The sequence below is a fragment of the Gopherus evgoodei genome, chromosome 12 (assembly GCF_007399415.2).
Source record: "Gopherus evgoodei ecotype Sinaloan lineage chromosome 12, rGopEvg1_v1.p, whole genome shotgun sequence".
Lineage (NCBI taxonomy): Eukaryota > Metazoa > Chordata > Testudines > Testudinidae > Gopherus > Gopherus evgoodei.
Genome location: NC_044333.1, coordinates 34904174 through 34924715, shown reverse-complemented (window position 1 = coordinate 34924715; position 20542 = coordinate 34904174). Strand labels below are relative to the sequence as shown.

General features: G+C 40.6%; 1 protein-coding gene across 2 annotated transcripts in view; it reads right to left on the bottom strand.

Moving 5' to 3' along the window:
• The window catches only part of CDH13 (cadherin 13), a 749109-nt gene that overhangs the window by 39577 nt on the left and 688990 nt on the right, over nt 1-20542 (bottom strand). For both annotated transcript variants that reach the window (XM_030581605.1, XM_030581606.1), the window contains one exon: nt 4468-4610. In XM_030581605.1, the coding sequence (XP_030437465.1) occupies nt 4468-4610 (143 nt within the window). The remainder of the gene's footprint in view (nt 1-4467; nt 4611-20542) is intronic.

Sequence of the window (20542 nt, the reverse complement as noted above, 5' to 3'; positions counted from 1 at the left end):
ATTAAACACAGTCCACTCCATTTATGTTAGCTCTGCTCCATGATCTTTTCCACCAGCATTTAATTTCTCCTTTAATAGACCAGAGTCTCTATGTTCACACAAGCCCTTAATAAAGAGTTCTCAGACTCTAAAGACACGGTCTTGACCTTTACAGAAATCAAAAGAGTACAAAGAAAATTAGGATGTTCATTCCAAAATGTGAAATTTCTTCCACATAAAAGGTCATATTTTTTAATCTATAAAATTAAATACTATGATCAACAAATTCATTATTATCTATGTTGTTTCAATAAGTCCTGGCAGAGATCAGAAGGGCTGTTTACAACTGGAAGAAATCATTTCACACTTAACCAAATTTTCCCTTCAGATAAAGTTATAATGTGGAAGAAGAATATCATCAAGCTTTCTGATAAAACTATTAATTATTTTTTTCCTGCAGGGAGAATGGCAGCCGTAGCTCCATCTACTAACGTCCTGTTGTTAAGAGCATCTTTGTGGTGGGCTGAAGAGAAGTGATGCAGACGGAAGTGTGGCTGACCAGTTTATGCACAGAACTGCCAATGAGAAATTCCTGAGTTATATTCCCAGTTTGCGACACACTCTATTCTACAGATTGGGATAAGTGCCCTTGTACTAATCATTTGTATGGTCAAATGACCTCAGTCTAGTGCCCACTGGATTCAATGGGAAATTTTCTATTAACTTCAATGGGCACTGCTAAGAGCGGGCAAAACCAAACAAACCTATCTCTGTGGATTTGATTCCTGTCATTGTGAATCTGATTCCCATTTCACCCCACCTTTTTACCCATAATTTACACAACAGATAGTGAAAGAACATGCTGGAATAACTGTAACACATTCTGTAGCTAAATATATCCCAGGCACTGTGGCTAGCAATGGGAACATTTAGGCTTCTCACCCCTTTACTGTATGACTAACTCTGACATACAGCATATTAAGGTCAGGCTTGAGGACTCCAATTCTGGAGTCGAAGCACTATGACTGCCTTCTAATTGAATGCCTTAATTAGTCATTAGTTTTGAATAAAGAAAAAAAACTTGCTAGAGACTGAATAGCTATTTATTAAACTCCAACACTATTAAAATCAGAGGAAAAATCGACAGGTGCCTTCCCAAGCCATGTATTCAGTTTCTCAGACTTATTTTTATGAGCTTAAGCTTATGACTTAAGGCAAAGTCCGCAGCAGTTCAAGCTTCCCCAAGTGACTCAAATTTGACTTGGAGGTGAGAAGATAGTTCAAGTTCCACCCAATACCTAGTCAAAGCCAGAATTAAACATGTGCTACTTTTTAGGCCATATCAGTCACAGAATAAAGAACCCTATAATGTTTTATTAATAGATAGAGAACATATTTGCATTAGCCAGGACCAAATCCACATTTAATGAAGATCAGATAAATAACTGCTCTCTGTTCCTGGCTAGTGGCCACATGCAATGGCTGGAGAAAAAACCTACAGTGTGTGCCAGAACACAGCCTTTGAATAAAAGACACTGTGGTTGAATGTCTTTTGCATCCCCTCTCACCTGGCTCCAAGAGTCTTGGTCACATGCATAATTTGAACTGGTTGAAATAACACTATGTTTTCAATTTACCACTTAATCTGTTTGGACTGCTTTTAACCTTCCCAGAACAGCCACTATCACACATCATTCTAACTTTATTCACTGATTTAAACTAGAATATATTCAGTAAACTGAAAAAATGACCTTTCCCTTTGGAGTTTATGGATACTGCAGCTCTCAAAAAGAACGTATGCAGGGTATTTTCATTTGATTTTCATTCAGTTAATTTAACCTTCTTTTAATGTCCTGGAAGAATTTTATATTCATTTTAGATTATTCTACCACCAAGTTACATATATTATTTAGCTGTATGGAATGTAATAAACCTTTTCAAACTGGGCATTAGAGTTAACTGGCTAGAAAAATCGAGCAGAATCCAGCATGGCTGGTTAGCACTTATTGGTGACCCATCAGTAGGGGAAGGAGGGGAGTAGGATGTGCCTCACTTTGTTTGGATGTGTCCAATAATATCAAAGTTGATTGACTACCATGTTAACATTACCTTAGAACTACTCAGATAGACACATAACAGACTTCCTTAATAATATGGCTTCTCAAGTACTCTGAGAGAGTTCTTTGTACTAGTCCTCTGTGAAACCTGCTCCTCTTGTTTTTCTGAGCAGTGCACAGGTGCCTTTCCCTCTTTTTGTCCATCCATTCTGCCCAATATCTGGCAAAGAATCATGGCAGCAGTGAGCTGAGATTCTCCGGTCAGAATGCATGTTGTCATGGGGGTATTCAGGTGCTTCATAGCTGGGTGACTTCGCTCTGTACTGAGGCGCCCAATTCCAACTGCCTCCTAGCATCTCTTATTACCTGCACCGGTTTGAAAGATGTTACTGATTAAGTTAACTACAAAAAAACAACTGTGCAGTGGGGTCTGTACAATTCCTTTTGCATACAGCCATGATGCTCAGATACTGTGACATGAGAACCTACATACCTGTAAAATAGGAAAAAACGATCACTGTGACTGCCTGCATTGGCAGGTATCTGCACCTGAAAATATTCAAATGTTTTGCTCCCTCATTTCTCTCACTCTGATAATTGGTGGGACAATTTTCCCCTGCTCCTGCATACAATTCTAAGCCTCTGCTTCCTGTCTCTTGAGTGTCTACAGGTTTGCCCTTGACGCAGACATAGTGGCAAAATGAGGACAGACACATGGCAGGCTGCAACTGTTATTAAATTTAAATAGAGGGGAGGGGCATTACCCGCCCATCATCCATACTCTCCTATAGCAGGCATTTAATTGGTTCCAGTTTGGGGGTTACAGGGTTCTTACCATATGGCTCCCACTCCAGGTTAAATCCTGGGAACTGAGGAATGCTGGCCAATCAGTACCCCTCCAACTGACCAACGAGTGAAAGAGACTCCAAAGGAAGAGGGAAGGAGCTATCTGATGTTCCTCACCAAGCATCTCCCTCCCTTGCTGAAGGGCTGTTCCCTTTCACTGCTAGCCCCAGCAAGCTCCCCCGCAGACTGAAAATTAAGCTATAAGTAATTTGATCCCAGTTTTCCTATTGGCTCAATATAAGATTACAAGGGGTCCCCAGCATCCATCTCCGACTTATCCGTTGTTTAGTATCAACAGGGGACTGTGTTCCAATTCACATCAGTCCCAATCCACAGTTCCGTCGCTTCACCATTTGCATGGCTTTTCTTTGGGTGCTTCCCCCAGTGTTCAGGAGGTGCTGAGAGGGTGAGGGAGGAACAGGAATAGGGTGCGCTCAGAGGAAGAGGCAGATCTGGGTGGGAAGAGGCAGGCAGGGTGGAGAGGGGTTGGGAAGAGGTGGGGTGGGTCACTCTTTCTTATGGGGAAAAATTCCCCGGTATCCGTCATTTCAGTATCCATTGCCCTTTTCAAGAGCACAACCCTGACATATACTGGGGACCCCTGGAGCCTTTCTGACACTATTATAATTGAGATACATTTTTGAAAAATGATTAGCAAGCAAACAAAGGCAAAGAGGTAGGTTTAATGCTACATTTCTTCTATGGAAATTACACTAAGAAAGAAACACATTTATGAATATACAAGTAAATCACTTCTGCAGAGGATTCTTTTTCCTTTTTCATTGAAGGAAATGATTCCTTTTTCTTGTCAGATCTAGCAAACGTTTCCTGAGCCAAGTCATGTGATTCAAAAAATGTGAAATTACTCTCTTAAAAAGAACATTTTACAATTCATCACCAGGGCTAAAGCAACTGCAACTGTGGAAAACTGTTAGCATATTAGCTGTTATATTCCATAGAAAGGCTCTCTATTTTGTGCCTTCAGCTTTGGAGATTTGCAGGCATGTTCAGGCTTTTCTCTACATTTTTATGTGCTACAAAAGTCACTTGTAGCGAATTTTTGCAACATACTTTAATTTAGATTATGCTCAACAGAAGAAACTTTAATACACATACTATGTAAAAATATTGCATTTTAACAAGAGGTTTTAATTATGTTTTTATTGTTACTGTCATTATGTGTTAAATAGGATAGAATTCACCATATCCAGGATGAGTTTGTTATTGGTGCCTTAGGCTTAATAACAGCTCAGATATTATGAAGAAATTAACTCTGATGAAGATGATTTATTACTACCCAAGTACATTCATCACATGCATTGTTTACTATTATCAGTGAGGGCTCTGTAGGATTAAATATCTCTAGCCTAGGCCCCAAAACCTATGCCATTCTGAGTTTGAAGTCTAACTTCCTCCCCACTTACTTTGTGCCTCTATTTGTCTACAAATATCTTAGACACTTAGGTGTCAATTTAGAAAATTACTTAAGCCTTTATGCATGTGCTTTTTTGAAAAGTGGCCTTCAAGGGGAAAAAAAATCAAATGCATTTTCAATCCAGTAATGTTATCAGCAATCATTACTCACCACTGTCAATTGCCTGAAACAGGGCTGTATAGACATTGTTGTGGACATAGGGTGATTCACGATCCAGGACAGCAGTGGTGAAAATGGTACCATTTGTAGGATTAATTTCCAGCCATCCTGCCGGATCCTTGTAAACAGAATACCTAGGCAAAAAGATAAAAGTCATCAACTGGTCACATATCTTTAAACTTGAACTGATTATGTTATTACAAAAGGAGAGTCCTTTGCACAGACTGCCTTTCTTAGGAGAATCTAAGCACTTTCAAAAACAGTTACTTAAGCCTCACGGCACTCCTTTGAAATAGGTGATTATAATTAGACTCATTTTACAGAAACAGAAAGAGAGGTGAAGGCCACCATTTTCAAACAGAGTTAGGCACCTAAATCAATACTTGAAATACAGGCAACCTATTTCTCATGGGTGCTGACTGCTTTCTGAGGACTTTAATACTACTGTCCATCATAGATTATTAGGGTTGGAAGGAACCTCAGAAGATCATCTAGTCTAATACTCTGCTCAAACCAGGACCAATCCCCAACTAAATCCCCACATGGCCCCTCTCAAGGATTGAGCTCACAACCCTGGGCTTAGCAGGCCAATGCTCAAACCACTGAGCTATCCCTCCACTGTTGTATTGAACTATCTTCCATATACAACCAATAGTAATAGTGAAGCCCGGAGTTAACTTCATTGCATCTCTAGCACTGTTCCCTTTTCAGGGTCAGAACTCTGTGGGAGGGATAGTGCTTATTTTGTTGTTGTCTTTTTGTTGGGTATTTTGGATTTTATTTTATTGGTTGCTAAGGGGTTGGGGATTAGAAGGGAATTAAAAGAGTGCTTTAAATGCCATTCTTATAGTGGAAAGGATTTTTTGAAGAGCAAGGTTTTGCTGTGTTTCCCAAAGATGGTCAGATGTTGGATCTGCTTGATCTCCTCGAAATGTTTGTTCCATATCCAGCTCCCCTCCTCCAAGGATGCTTTGTCTTCAGTTCTCACATGCTTCCTTCCGAGCTTTGTGATCTGCATTGTTCTGCTTCCACAGACTTCAAGCTGCAGGTGCTCAGACTTTGAACAATCAGGTCACTTCCATAGTCACTTAAATATGGATATAAACCATTGCCTTTTGGGAGCCCTGATACCTACTCCACTACTGTAGACTATGCTTCTTCCTTATCATGATCATTTAGGTCCTGATCCTCGAAAGACTTAGGCTAGTGCTTAACTTTATGCACTATGAGTAGCATAATTGAAGTCAAATTACAAGTATAACTCTTTGTAGAATCAGGGCCTAATTCTATATGCAGTTAAATACATTGAAATAATCTAACCATAATGAGTTGAAATAACAGACACAAATTCCCTTTTTAATTAAATATTTTAATGCATCAAGTCTCCAACTGAAGTGCCTATTGAACAATCAATATGCACTTTAGCGAGATGCTTATTTGCTTGAAATGGATTGCTTTACAGGTCATAACAGTCAGCAAGTCTACCATCGGTATTTTGAATCACTATCAATTGACATGAAGCCTGTTTATTATTTTATGAATATCTATGAAAAACCAGGAGTTTAGAGAGGCCTTCATTTAAAAGTTGCACTAGGCAGGTATTGCTGCCAAAAATCATCCACCCATTGAGGGAAACAACCAAAAGCAGTGGATTGTCAAGAAGAAAATAGTGCCAGAAAAGAGAAAAAAATAAAAGAATTGAGGGTTAGCAACCTAGAGAAGCAAGCACGCTGAATGGCAGTTTCGGAGGCTTGCCTTGGTTTCATGTAGCTGAGATATTCTATTTATTTCACATACTTATATGGAAACCATTACCACAACATTTGAGCACCTCACAATCTTTAACGCATTTATTGCCACAGTGAAATCCATTAACTTCAGCTGACTTTGGACCAGGCAAAGGGCTCAGAATAAATCCGATTAAAGTCAACGGAAAGACCATCATTGACTTTCAGAAGAGATGGATCATGCCCTAAATTCTGTTTTCCTAGCCTATACGAGTAAATCCAGATTCTAATCTCATTTACCCCTGGTTAGCTCCATTAGCAACAGGGAAAGTCGTTCTCATTTGCACTGGTGTAAGTGAGATCTGACTCAAACCTTTATTCTGATGGCACAGGAAATGGAATTTGCTTTTTGATCTCCAGCTCCCAGCCCTACTAAACTGTAGCCTGATCCTACTCCCATTGAAGTCAACACATTTTCACCCTTGGCTTCTCTTGGAGCAGAGTGATTTCAGTAGGGAAAATGCAAAGAAATGAAAGCAAACGCTAATGAATAGCGAGTGCTACAGTCTATCAAACGTGTATGCACTTCCACTTTAATAACCATTTAAACATTAATCAATAGTCGAGCTTTATCTCTCATAAAAATGAGTTGCTAGAATAGTAACAAGGCTGATAATTATTTCATTGTACACCTTTGTTTTCTCTTTTATTATTATTTTTATAAGATTGCAACAAAGGTAGGAACCAAAAAAAAAAAAAAATGAACCAGGGCAGTCTAAACAATTCCCAGTCTATTGTAAGGCAGCAAATTCTCAATTAACCCTGAAACAATTTAAGGAGATTCAATACTTTTAAAGTAACGAGAATTTAAAATGGATTATATTATCTTCCCTGATTGCTCTACAAAGCGCTGTTGAATGCACAGATAAAAAAATAAAAATAAAAAAAAAGAATTGTCTAACCCACAATTTGGCTCAGGATACTGTAAAAGCAGTACTTTGTCTTTCCCTCCAGATTTTTACATATTGTTAGTGTACACTGCGGTAGGATTCAGATGATTATTCTTTGTTCCTTTTTCAAAATGAGGGTTCTACTATCAAAAGGCTTAAACTAGACACTCATTAAGAAAAGCATTATATCAAACCACAAAAACTACGGAATACAAAGACTGACTTCCCACCGTCTACTGACGTCAAGGGGACCTGCTGGTCATTCAACAGTTTTGAAAATCATGCCATATATTCAGGCAGCTAAGTATGGGTTTAGCAGCCTAACTTTTAGCACTGAGTTTTGTAAGTCAGAGGCATGTGTATGTTGACCCATTTACTCATCTACATATAAATGTAGGCCCATATTCCATGCTGTGTCAAAGACCTGACTGCAGCTTGTTCTGGGACCAGTTCTACATCAGCACTAATGAAACTTAGAACAGCCTCAGTTTGTTCTAATCTGTGCCAGGAGACTGTGCCCCTCCCCCAGCATATTTGTCAATGGGGATCACCAAAGTATAACCTGTTTGGCTGTGCCTCTTCTCCTAGTGACATGCCCCTCTATGCCAAAAGCTGCGGGGAAGTGGAGGAGAAGTCAGCTACACCACCTCCCTTAGCTGGGAAATCCTCAGCTGAGAAGGGCTTCATGGTTTATGGCATCTCTGGAGACATGTAGGAGGGTTACAGCACGGGAGAGAATTTGACTTAATGTGGGTGTGTGATGGGGTGTCTGCCCCACACTGGTTTCTAAAGAATTAATAGAGCCCTCGGGACACTGTGCAGGAGGCAGCCAATCAGAGGGGGGCTGTGAGGAGCAGCCAGTCAGGGCCAGGCTGACCCATATAAGAAAGGCTGCAGAACAGAAAAGCTTCAGTCACTCCCTGGAGCTTGAGGAGGGAAGTGCGCTGGCTGCGTCACAGGCTGAAGGCAGCAAGCACCCTGGACACAGAATTGCTGCAGGCAGAGACCCAGGGAGTTAAAGGCAGCTCCTGGCAGGCTGAAGGGGTCTGCAGGCTGAGGCAAGGGCAAAGAGAGTGCTGCGGCTGCAGGGAACTGGCCCAGGGAAATCTACCACGAAATCTGAGGGGGCACCCCAAGCAGTGGCCATCTACAGGATCCCTGGGCCGGGACCTGGAGTAGAGGGCGGGCCCAGGTTCCCTCCCCACCCCCACTTGCCACTGAGGAAGTGGCTGGACTAAGTAACTGCGACATTCCCCCAGAAGGGGAGGCACAGAGTGCGGCACAGCCAGAGGGCTGTGTCATGAAGAAGATGCCACACTCCTAGGAGTGATATGGGTCCTGGGAGCAGAAGTGACGGTGGCAAGATGCCACCAGAGGACGGCACACTGGCTAGCAGAGCTGATCCCCAAGACATCCAGCAGGGGGCGCCATGGTGGTGAGTCCCACCCCACCACAAGGTGCGATTGACTTACATGGCTAAAAAAACCAAGTTAAATATTTGAAATGGCTTCATCTTTAAAGTAGTGTGGGTGTATGTATGTTTATTTATATACATATTTTCTGGGAAATATTTTAAGTCTTCCAAAGAACATCTCCTGAGGATGTTTAGCACATATACATAATGTCTCTGGCTGGCAGCCGGCTAGTGGGGAAGATCTTTATACAGAACAGTGGAGACAATATGGACATGAAAATCTAATCAGTGTCACGACCCTGCACTTGCCACATAAAGAATTTCATAGCTAGCAGTGAAATAGCCAAGGGGTTACAGAAGAGCAGCCAGGCATCTAGGCACAGACCCAGATACTGCTGCTGGAAAACCATTCCAGAGCTTGGTAGCTGCCAGACACATCCCATGTGAGTCAAGGGGTCTTGGCTTTTATGATTGAACAGAATGAGAAGGAAGGCAAAATGAAGCATATTGAGCATACTGAGCACCACCAGTGACAGAAGAAGGCCGTGCCAAATGAGCACTGAACTAACATATATGTGCCAATTTGATGTTGCAGCTCTTTTGCAATGGTACCTTTGAGGTTAGCAATCTAAATAAGCATGCTGGGATATGCCTTTCTCTATTACAGGAATCTAAAGTTACAACAGAGGTTACTCAGATTGTATTGAACAAAGACCCTATAACCAACAACATGGAATGGCTGTGAAGACACTGGAACAAGTATTGCAGTCTTGGGTAGCAAAATATCAGTCTGGCTGTGCAAGTCAGCTCTACTATGACAGCATGTTTCTGAGGAACTGGGGAATTTAGGCCCTGAAGTCCAGATTTTTAAAGGTATTTAGGTGTTGCTGTGTTCAGCATTGCAATGCATAACTGTTTTAGAAGCCTAAATCTCATTTTCAAAAGTGATTTAGGCTCTTAGGAGCTTAAATCCCAACTGCCAATGAGATTTGGGCTCATAGGTGCCTAAATCCCTTAAAATGTGATTTATGTTCCTAAATCACTCAGGTGTTGCAATGTTGAGAATTGTCATGTTTAAATACCTTTAAAAATCTGGGCATGGGACCACAATATGATGGGCTGGAATGGACCTGTGGCATTCTCTGATGTGGAGAAATGATGATCTAGTGCTTAAATCACTGGACTGGGACTCCAAAGATTTGGGTTCAATTCCTGGCTTTACCACAGATTTTCTGTATGATGTGAGCCATTTCATCTACACTGAGTCTCAGTTTCCAATCTGTAAAATGGGGAGATTAATCCCTACTTTGAAAAGGTGTTGCAAGGATAAAATCTATAAATGACAGAGACATTCAGATATTACAATGATGAGGGCCACAAATGTACCTAAATAGATAGAATAAGGCAGAGCTAAAGACCCCCTGTTCTTGTAAGTTTCTTCTGAGGTGTCTACAACATTATAAAATAACAATAATGCAAAATGAAAGCAATCTAGAAAATCACAAACAAATCACACAATATTTTAAAAATAGCCTTTCATTGTTAGTACAAACTGAATTTGCCCCTGAAAGTATAGGGGCAGAAGTGCATGTGCATACATCCAGTTAGGTAACAGAACACATCCATGACACTTATGTAAGCAATCAGAATCACACAAACATAGGGTGACCAGATGTTCCAATTTGGGGGTCTTTTTCTTATATAGGTTCCTATTACTCCTCATCCCCATCCTGATTGTTCAAATTTGCTGTCTGGTGACCCTACACTGAGGGTAAATAATGGAAAAGATGCAGTCACACTGATCTCAGGCCTGAGCAAAGCATTTTGGGTCATATTTTTAAAGTTAAAGATACAGATAGGTCCACAGCGGGAGTTTCAGAGGCACCCAAGTACCCATGGGAGTTTTAAACACCTTTAAAATCTGGTCTTTTATTAAAAAAAAAAAAAAAGACTAAACACAGTTGGGTTAAATTTTTATTACTTTCCAGACATGTGATTACTGGTTGTAAATGTGCCTACCACGGGTAAAAGCCATTTTTGCAATATGTCCAGCCTAACTGGCAGCAAGAAATGTCTCAAGGAAGTCTATTCACACATTAGATTTCCACACTAAATTTTCTGCCTTTAGAGGGGAAATCTGGCTCACTGAAGTCAATGGCAAAATTACCACTGACTTTAGTGGGCCCAGGATTTTACCTTAGAAGTTCACTAAGTGTTCATCTTGTGGGGGGCTTATCCAAACATCTTGCGGCTTCATCCATGGTTAGATGAAATTCTGAAACAACTGTGTCTGCCCTCATCCCTGCTGGGCCTATATTACATAAAGGCAGCTTCAGAAATTCTTCTATGAACTCTCATGAACTATTCAAGTAAAAGGATCAGTGGGGAATGTAACTCTGTATTTTCCGTGCTTAAGAATTCAGCATGAAAAGTTCCTTTTGTCCTTGAATGAAACATTCTCTAAACATGGATATTATACGATCCTTGAATCACAACAATATACATTTCATACTATTAGATGAAGTACCCTCAAACAAGAGAGCACAACTGCCTCTGAGAAATGCCTGTAGACATGTAAAAGGGACAAGTGTAGTAATTATAGCAGAGAGACATTTGTTCCTCACATTTGCAAAAATGCAAATAAGTCAAGACAGTGAATACAAGATTAAATGTTTGGGCTGAAATAATAACTAATGTACATTGCGTTTCGTGTGCTTTACCTTTGGGTTGCATAACCTAGAGCAGCGGTTCCCAAACTTTAACAACCTGTGAACCCCTTTCACTAAAATGTTGTCTCGCAAACTCCCTCCTAAAAATGAATATTTTCAGGGATTTTCTCCTTTACCTGAGTATAAATTATAAAAGCAGTGATCTTGGAAATATAAAATTTGTTTTTATGACATGCTTATTACACACTTTATTAATTATTATTTATCATTACAATATTTTTATTACATTATGTAATAATGTATTTTTATTACACTATGAAAACAGCAACTCTCTCCAAGATCTCACTTTTGTAGCTTGCATCACTTTGAATAAGCCTGTCATAAGACAAGGTTCCTATGTTTCATCAAGGAGTATCAGATGTAAAACAGCATGAAGGTATTTAAGAAGCCAGTTCAAACAGCTCCTCCTACACAAGCATTCAAGTCTTGAGCAATCCAGGCAAACAACACACTTTACAACAAAGTTTAGCTGCCTATTTAATTTTAAAAAACAGCAAAATATATCCACCTCCCTTTCCATTTCTTATAAGGAGTCTTGAAGTTTAAATCTCCTCAGTGTGATAGATATGCTTGCTTTGATCTGCTTAGCTCCTGGAAGTCCAGGGGCTCCAGGCTGCTGGCCCCATGATGCCCAGGGTCCTTAGGGACAGTGCTGTTCGCCATTAGGGAATTTTTTCCCCAAGAACCCCCTGTAACATTTCGTGAAGCCTAGTTTGGGAACCACTGACCTAGAGCTTTTAAAATTGTAAATTGTATGCCATCGTATTCTCTGCTTCCCTCTGTGCCATCGATAGCATTAGTCTGTGCTGTTTACTGTTGGTAGTAGGTAGTCTTCTATCAGCAGTATAGTAGCCCTCAATGTCCTGCAACTAGTTCTAGATTTTCTAGAGGGTTCAGGGACAAGCAAATACGGTACAAGGAATAATTTATATGATGCATTTACACGGTATTTCTGCCCGCAGAATAATTGTCAATAGATAGTAAGTTAAATGAATTTCTTTGGTATCCAAAAGCATTTGACAGATTATTTTGCAACTTTTGTTTCTTTTTAAACTGATCAGCAAATATTTGCTGTTTGATCTGTGTTGGCTAATGGTGACCAGTTACATAAGTTACGTTGCACTTTTTCTGCAATCTGATTGGATGAAGGCACAAGCACTTCTGACTGAATATGGTCTTAGACTGTAAGCTTTTTAGGGCAGAGACTGTCATTTGCTCTGTATTTGTACACTGCTTTGCACTAAGAGGTACCACAATTTAAGTCACTGGTGGGCAACCTGCAGCCCATGGGCTGCATGCAGCCCATCAGGGTAATCAGATTGTAGGTCACAAGCCATTTTGGTGACATTGACCATCCACAGGCACAGCTCCCTACAGCTCCCAGTGGCCGCAGTTTGCCTTTCCCGGCCAATGGGAGCTGTGGAAAGTGGCGACCAGCACACCCCGCAGCCCACTGCTTCCTGCAGCTCCCATTGGCCAGGAACGGTCAACCACGGCCACTGGGAGCTGCAGGGGGCCGTGCCGGCGGACGGTCAATGTCAGCAAAATGTCTCATGGCCCGCAATCAGACTACCTTGAGGGCCGCATGTGGCCCGCAGGTTGCCCACCACTGACCTAAATAACAATAGTTTTACATGAGAATTTTGCTTTTTTATATTTCATCTTACATGAAGTTTTGACATTTGCACCAGTAAAATATGATTGTCAAAAAGTTTGTGGAAAACAGGGATAGTTGGAAAATTTCAGTGAATAAGTGGAAACAGTTTCTCTCTCTTTTCCAGCAAGCTTTGGTGAATAAAGTGAATGTGTTTAAAAATATGAGTGAATAGAATGGCTGTATTGCATTACATGCCCAGACGTAAAGCCAGTGTAGTTTAATTCTCTATTGCAGTCTTTTAACTCTATACCTTGTCTGTGCCATACAGTTCACTAGCACAGCCGATTCTTGGTCCCTCAGTTTAGCATGATGCAGAGTGTGTGCTATACCAGTAGCGATGACACAACACTACTACTAATTGAATTCTCCATTTCAACAGAAATATTAGTGATGAAATATGGAAGCCACTGATAAGACCAGTATTGTAACTTTATCACATTAGTCGACAGGATACTACTAGTAAGCACTTCTGGGGAAAATCAGTAATCCAAAAGTGCTTTCATATTGCCTTTCAAAACCACTGCCTGATGTGCCTTCCCATTAGGATACATAAAAGCAGTAAAACCCCTCAGAAATAAAAAAGGGAATATATATATTTTTTTCTTTATGACTCCTGAATAGCTCCATCTTTTATTCCTACATCCATTCAGCAGGATGTTTTTACATCCTCTCCTATGGATTGAAGTTTGAACTCAGAGGCTGGTAGCTTGCTGTTAAGTTTGATAATGCTTGGATATAAATCTGCATGTGACCACTATGGTGTTTCACACCCTGTTGCCTACCTCTTTCAGTACTCAGTGATGTTGCTCTGTAGTCAGAAAAAGTGTGTGAATGCCAACTGCTGGACTCTGATACAGCTTGTTTTCTCTGCTTCGCTTTTCCATGCCCGCATTGGTCCCTTTTTTAAAATGAGCACACGTAGTGGGAGTTGCAGTATTGTCAGAACTATCTAATTATATATTATGCTGTGTAATCTGATGACAGAATCATTTGAGGATAATTTATTCTCTGCTATTGCTTAGGCTGGTTTCTAAGTACATGCCTGTGTGTGCAATAATTCCAAATTGAGTTTTTTTCATAATTTATTAGCAATTCAAATAAAATTTGTCCAAAACAACAATATAATGTCAACAGTTAAGTGGCCATATGTTAGCAGAAATGAGGAGAAAAATTGCATCAATATTGCTCTTTGTGCATTAACGTATAGAACTGCTGTCACCAACTGGACGTGCACTGCTGACCTGCACTGGCTAAACCCAATAACCCAAATTTCTTTCAATACCACTCCTTCAAGCCATCATACTTTATGGACCTCACACTTTTTTGATGTGCTCACGGACGAATGCGGCAAAGGCAGATTTCGCTGTAATTATAGACATATTGGCTGCTCAGTGTACTGTTTGTACCAAATCCGGACTTCATGGAACACAACAGACTTAGTTACTAGTTAAATCACACACCCATGAGACATCTGGAGAACTGAAACTAAAATTTAGGTGATCTTAAGCTCCATACACACAGCCCTCTTTTGCCGGAGCTAATGGAGATCTTTTCTGGGTGGCAGAAATGGTAGGCCATTATCCACCTTGTATGCCAACCACTAGAGGGGACACCATTACAAGTACACACACAAAACCGGTAGATTGCATTATGTCTTTAACTACACAGTGTGCTCCATTTCAACCATGTAACATAAACCATATGAGAAAGCATTTGGATGACATGCAAGGGATGACAAGCAATCAGAAAATTTCATTTTATGGATGAAACTCAGATTAATTGCTTCAGCACACAACATTAATGAGTCAAAGCTTAGGCATTTTTTCTACTTGGCCCAAAAATCACAGTTCAAGATAGACAGGTTACCAAGAGGAGTAGTAGTAATGGTAAACATGCTGGCATCCTTTTTAAAGCTTGTACATGTGGTCTACTGCATAAAAGAACCACCACCTGGATTACTGGTCCCTGAAGTTCATAGGAGCTTTACTGTATAAATCTGAGCTTGTGATTTTTATGATAGTGTGACTGCGGGTCATAAGACCCACTTGGAAACTTCACAGTATCTGGATTTTTGACAGGAGCCTTTACATTCCATCATGTCAAAGCCCTCTTACAGGTACACCGCTACCTCAATATAACGCGACCTGATATAACACGAATTTGGATATAATGCAGTAAAGCAGTGCTCAGGAGGGGAACAGGGGGGCTGCGCACTCCAGTGGATCAAAGCAAGTTCAATATAACACGGTTTCACCTATAACGCGGTAAGAAATTTTGGCTCCCAAGGACAGTGTTATATAGAGGTAAAGGTGTATTTAAATTTGTGAATCAGTGGCAAGATTCTGCTGCTCAAAAAAAGCAATTACAGCCCATCATGCTAATACATCTTTAAGTGCTTACACATGAAGCTTTGGTGCTAACTTCTTTCAACACATCTTTCATAAGAAATGTTATGTCTGAATGGTAAGCAATTTTCTCAATAAAATAACCTACTTGCTTGTTGTTTATTTAATTACATATTACAAGGCGGTTCAAGTAGCAGCAATCCCACATATTCTCACCAATTTTCCTTACCCTTCTTGGCTAACTTTGAAATCTGGATCACAATAATACAATCCTTCAGCCAAGGAATTCTACATGCATGTTATTTCTGCTTGGATGCTGGCCAGGGAGAACCATTCAAAAAGAAAGTTCTTCTTTCCCCAGCATCTTCTAGTCAAGGGGTGGGCAAACTTTTTGGCCTGAGAGCCACATTGGGGAATAGAAATTGTATGGCGGGCCATGAATGCTCACAAAATTGGGGTTGGAGTACAGGAGGGGTGTGGGCTCTAGAGTGAGGCTGGAGATGAGGAATTTGGGGTGTAGGAGGGTGCTCTGGGCTGGGACCAAGTGGTTTGGAGGGTGGGAGGGGGATCAGGACTGGGGCAGAGGTGTGGGAAGGAGTGTGGATTCCTGCTGGGGGTGCGGGCTCTGGGGATGAGAGGTTTGGGGTGCAGAAGGGTGCTCCGGGTTGGGATTGAGGGGTTTGGAGAGCAGGAGGGGGATCAGGTCTGGGGCAGGAGGTTGGGGGCATGGGAAGAGGCTCAAGGGGTGCAGTCTCTGAGTGGCATTCAAGTGGCTCCTGGAAGCAGTGGCATGTCCTTTCTCCAGCTCCTATGTGGAGCGGTGGCCAGGCAGCTCTGCACACTGCCCCTTCCGCAGGAACCATCCCTGCAGCTCCCACTGGAGTGTGTAGTAGCCGGAGCGGGGCTGAGCTGCATGATGCGACTCCAATCCTGCACCCCAGCCAGAGCAGGGCCAAGCTGCATGGTGCTTCTTGTGGGCCGGCTTAAAATGGCCTGTGGCCCGTAGTTTGCCCACTCCTGTTCCAGTCTATGGACGAAGCTCATGACACAACCTGAACCCCTCATTTGGTTAAAAACACCAATAATCATCCACCAGCAGCCTTCAAAATATGCTATTAAAAAACCATGTTTGAATTACAGACAGGAAGAAAAATCTTTGCTCCATTATATTTGCACTCTTCTCATATTTGACTTACGTTGTTTGGGTGGGGAACTAAGAGTGGTGGACAAGTTTTCTTTAATTAAACATTTGACAATACGAATGCATAAGTATGTATTTGGATGGAAATGCCGTTACCAAAGCAATGATGATATGCTACCTGTGCTGCAGGCCATAAAACACCTCCCGTAGTGCACACAGATTCTGAAGATACAAGCTCAAGCTGTCATGCTCTGGTAGATTCTTTGTTAAATCCATAGCCTTAAAATGTAATTAGGAAATTTAACCTAAATACACTATAATTTAATAAGAATAAATATACTAGTAACAATAACAAAAATCTTACTTCAATTGCCCTTTCTGGCTACCAAGGGGCAATGTTGAGAGTGGCACTTGGTTAGTTGGCTTTATAAATTGACTGCAGCATAATTGCATTATAGGTACAATATAAATTGTATCATGCTGATACTGCTTTTGGAACAGAGTGTGCTTTCGAGGCACAGGCCTGCATTGAATAGAATAGAGTACCCTCTGAGGAGTGCTGGGAAGCATTTAGCAGGATGCGCAACCATCCTGGCACCCTGGTTTGACAGGGGAGATCATATATTGCTTAGGAGGGTACAGCAAGTGTTCATTTGTGTGGCCTGACAGCTCTGCAATCATGGATCAGGACCACACTTTACTAGGAGCAGTATAAACACAGAATGATAAGATGATCCTTGCCCTCAAAACCTTGAATTTAGACACCTTGCTTCCACTTTTTCCTTTGAAAATCCCCTCTTTAGCCACCATTCCTGCTTGAGGCAGAAGGAACGGAAAATATAGATTAAAAACAAAAATCTGATCAATACCACATAGATTCATGTGCCTCATGCTATGCTTTCGTGTTAGTATTCGTCAAGGCCATTATAACAAGGGTCATAGGTAAAGCTGGTTGAAAAATGGATAAATAATTTCGTTAAAATATTTGAAATTTTGAAGTTGTTTCTGTTTTGCAGGATTCAAAATGGAACAATCCTTTTTTTGAAATAAATAAATAAAAAAAATAAAACACGGTGCTAACCAAATTCTGAAATAAAATAAAAAAACCTAGACCTCACTCCTATTCCTGAATTCAAGGACAAGGAAACAGGAGAAAAAACAAAAATCTGAAATTATGAATATTTTTCAGTTTTCAAAAACAAAATGATAATTTTGGCTCAAATTCAACAAAAAGAAAAACGGTGTTTATTTTTGAAATTTCAAGTAAAAAGGGGGGGGGGCATCAAAATGACATTTTCCAAGCAAAATTTCATGTTTGACAAAATCAGTTTTTGGCAGGAAAAAATTCAAAGATTTTTGACCAGCCCTAATCCTAAGGAAAATGTTTGATCCCTCTCTTGTCAAACTGATATATGAATGATATTGAGTCTTTTCCAAACTCCCTCTTATGGCCTTCAAACAACCTCCCCCTTCCCCGAACCCTGTCAAGCTCATCAGAAGCAAGCTACCCACAGACCAGGACCCACCACCTCAAAGCGGCACCAGACCCTGCCAGAACAACAGATGCAAAACCTGCAGCCATATCTCCACTACTACAATGATCAATACCTCCTACAACATCGCTAGGTCCTACACATGCCTACCACAACATGTAGGGTACCTCCTCCAGTGCATTAAATGCCCTAATAACAGCGACATGGTAAAACCAATCACTAAACTCTCGAATGAGCTCACAAAGAAAAATGATAAAAGACAATACTACCATGTCACCCATGGGTGAACCCTTTTCACAAAATGATCACTTTGTATCTGACCTCTTGGTCCTCATAGGAAACCTGCATAACACCTTCAAAATGAGCCTGGGAGCTCAAATTCATAACTTTGCTAGACCCTAAAAACTATGGTCTTAATAAAGATGATGGATTTATGGCTTATTACAACAATCTCTAACCCATTAACCCTCAATCTTTGTCCTTTTACTGCAAGGGTGTTAATGGGCCACTTCACATTCAATGGTCTACTAGACTATGTGTTAACTATTTATGCTAAACAACCTGTTCCACTTTGTATTTAGTTGGGACATTCTGAGTACCTTTGCCAGACCTGAAGAACTCTGTGTGGCTCAAAAGTTTGTCTCTTTTACCAGCAGAAGCTGGTCTGATAAAGATATTACCTCACTCATTTTATCTTGCTATAAAACAGGCATTTTTATGCAGAACAGATGGGATTATAAAATTCGAGGACTGTGATTAGGAATTCAAACCACTGTAGTAGCTGTCCTAACACAGGGTTCCCACTGGCTTAAGTGATCTTTATTGCCAATGACAGAACAATAATATTCATCCAATATTTGCTCCATGCTTCTCATGAATGAAAGTGAACCAGGTACATCAGTTATACACAGCATAATGAAAAAACCATGTTAACACTGTTCTATATCATGCACTATAAGGGAAATTGGTCACTTTGTTTATAAACGAGAGCACCACTTTTGGTGCTAAGGCGCCAGACACGTAAAGTGCTGTGCTGATCCCTCTGCTTGCATGGAGCAGTTTGCAGGCTTGGAGCTGAACTGGCTGCAGGCACCTACTTTGTTCCTTTTGCATATAGATTCTGGGGACATCTTTTATTATGCTTGACATCATGCCATGAAAGTGAGGACATTTATTTATTAGAGATTTATGTTACTTGTCAGGTTAATGATTTAGAAAGCTAGCTTTCATCACAATGCTATATAATATGATCAAAACACAGCCGCCACCACCCCCCCCAAAAAAGTCAAAATTCAGCTTGCCAGTCCCATGCTACTGAAAAATACAAGTCACTAATTAATTGCTTGTGTGCAAAAATAAGGACAATAACTGGTAAACTTCAGGGAAAACATTGAAGAGTCATTGCATGAAATAGCTGCTAAGCAGAACAACAACATTGACTAATCAAATTAAAATAATAAAGTTGTACTCCTCAGGTTGTTGAAGAATGCTATAATAGTGCAAAATATATTATATTAGCTTTAGTATATGGCTTTCCAAAAGTTTCTATATTCCAAAATGTAATTTTCATTTAGAAGTAATTAGGGCTATGGTTAAATAGGCCCAGAGGCTGTGCTGATTTGTATTATTCCAACAGCCAAAGAATAATACATCATATCTGGGACTAACACACTAGCATAATCAGGATGTTACTGTTGGAAGATTTGCCGACATATGCAAATCAGTAAAAATGTTTTAACTGTAGCAATTGTGTGTCAGAAGCTAATCAACACAAGAAGAGCTGGAGGTGCTTTGATGATGCACTTAGAGCAGGTTTTGGCTGTAAAACTCTATCAAACTTCTGTACATGCCAATTATTTATATCCATCCTTCCAGCTGGATTGGCTTTTTCTGCTACCTGTCCATTTTTTGGTTTCCATTCCTTTAGTCAGGAGCCATGCAGTCGTCAAAGATAGAGGAGTTTTGATAAGAGTCTAGCAGATTCACAACTAGTCACTACAAAATAAATGACAAATTCTAGGATTGAAAAGGGAGTTATTTTATTTTATTTTTTCCAGGAGGGTGGCAGAAAAGAAATGAGAAGCGGCACACTACTGCAAAGTATTGTTCCATTTGGATCAATAGAACTTCAGCAGGTCAGCAGCACTTACTGCTAGAAATCTAGTTGGCACCAGCATGAGATCTCTTAAATGATCTGCAGTAAAAGCCTAAATTCTACCATGGTCTCTTAGGCCTGGTCTACACTAGTCTGTTATTTTGGAATTAGCCAAGTTGATTAAAAAAAAAAAGATTCCCTCCACATGACCAAACCATTTTTTTTCGATTTAAAGGGCTCTTTAATCTGATTTCGGTACTCCACTTCGGAAGTGGAGTAGTGCTTAAATCAAGACTGCAATCCTGGGTTAAAGGTATTGTGGATGCAATTCGCCATTATTGGCCTCCAGGAGCTATCTCAGAATGCTCACTCGAGACTGCTTTGGACAACACTGTCAACTCCGATGCCCTAGCCAGGTGGGCAGGAAAAGCCCCAGGAACTTTAGAATTTCATTTCCCGTTTGGTCACCATCAGCACAGGTGACCATCAGCACAGTCCACCATCACGAGAGATCA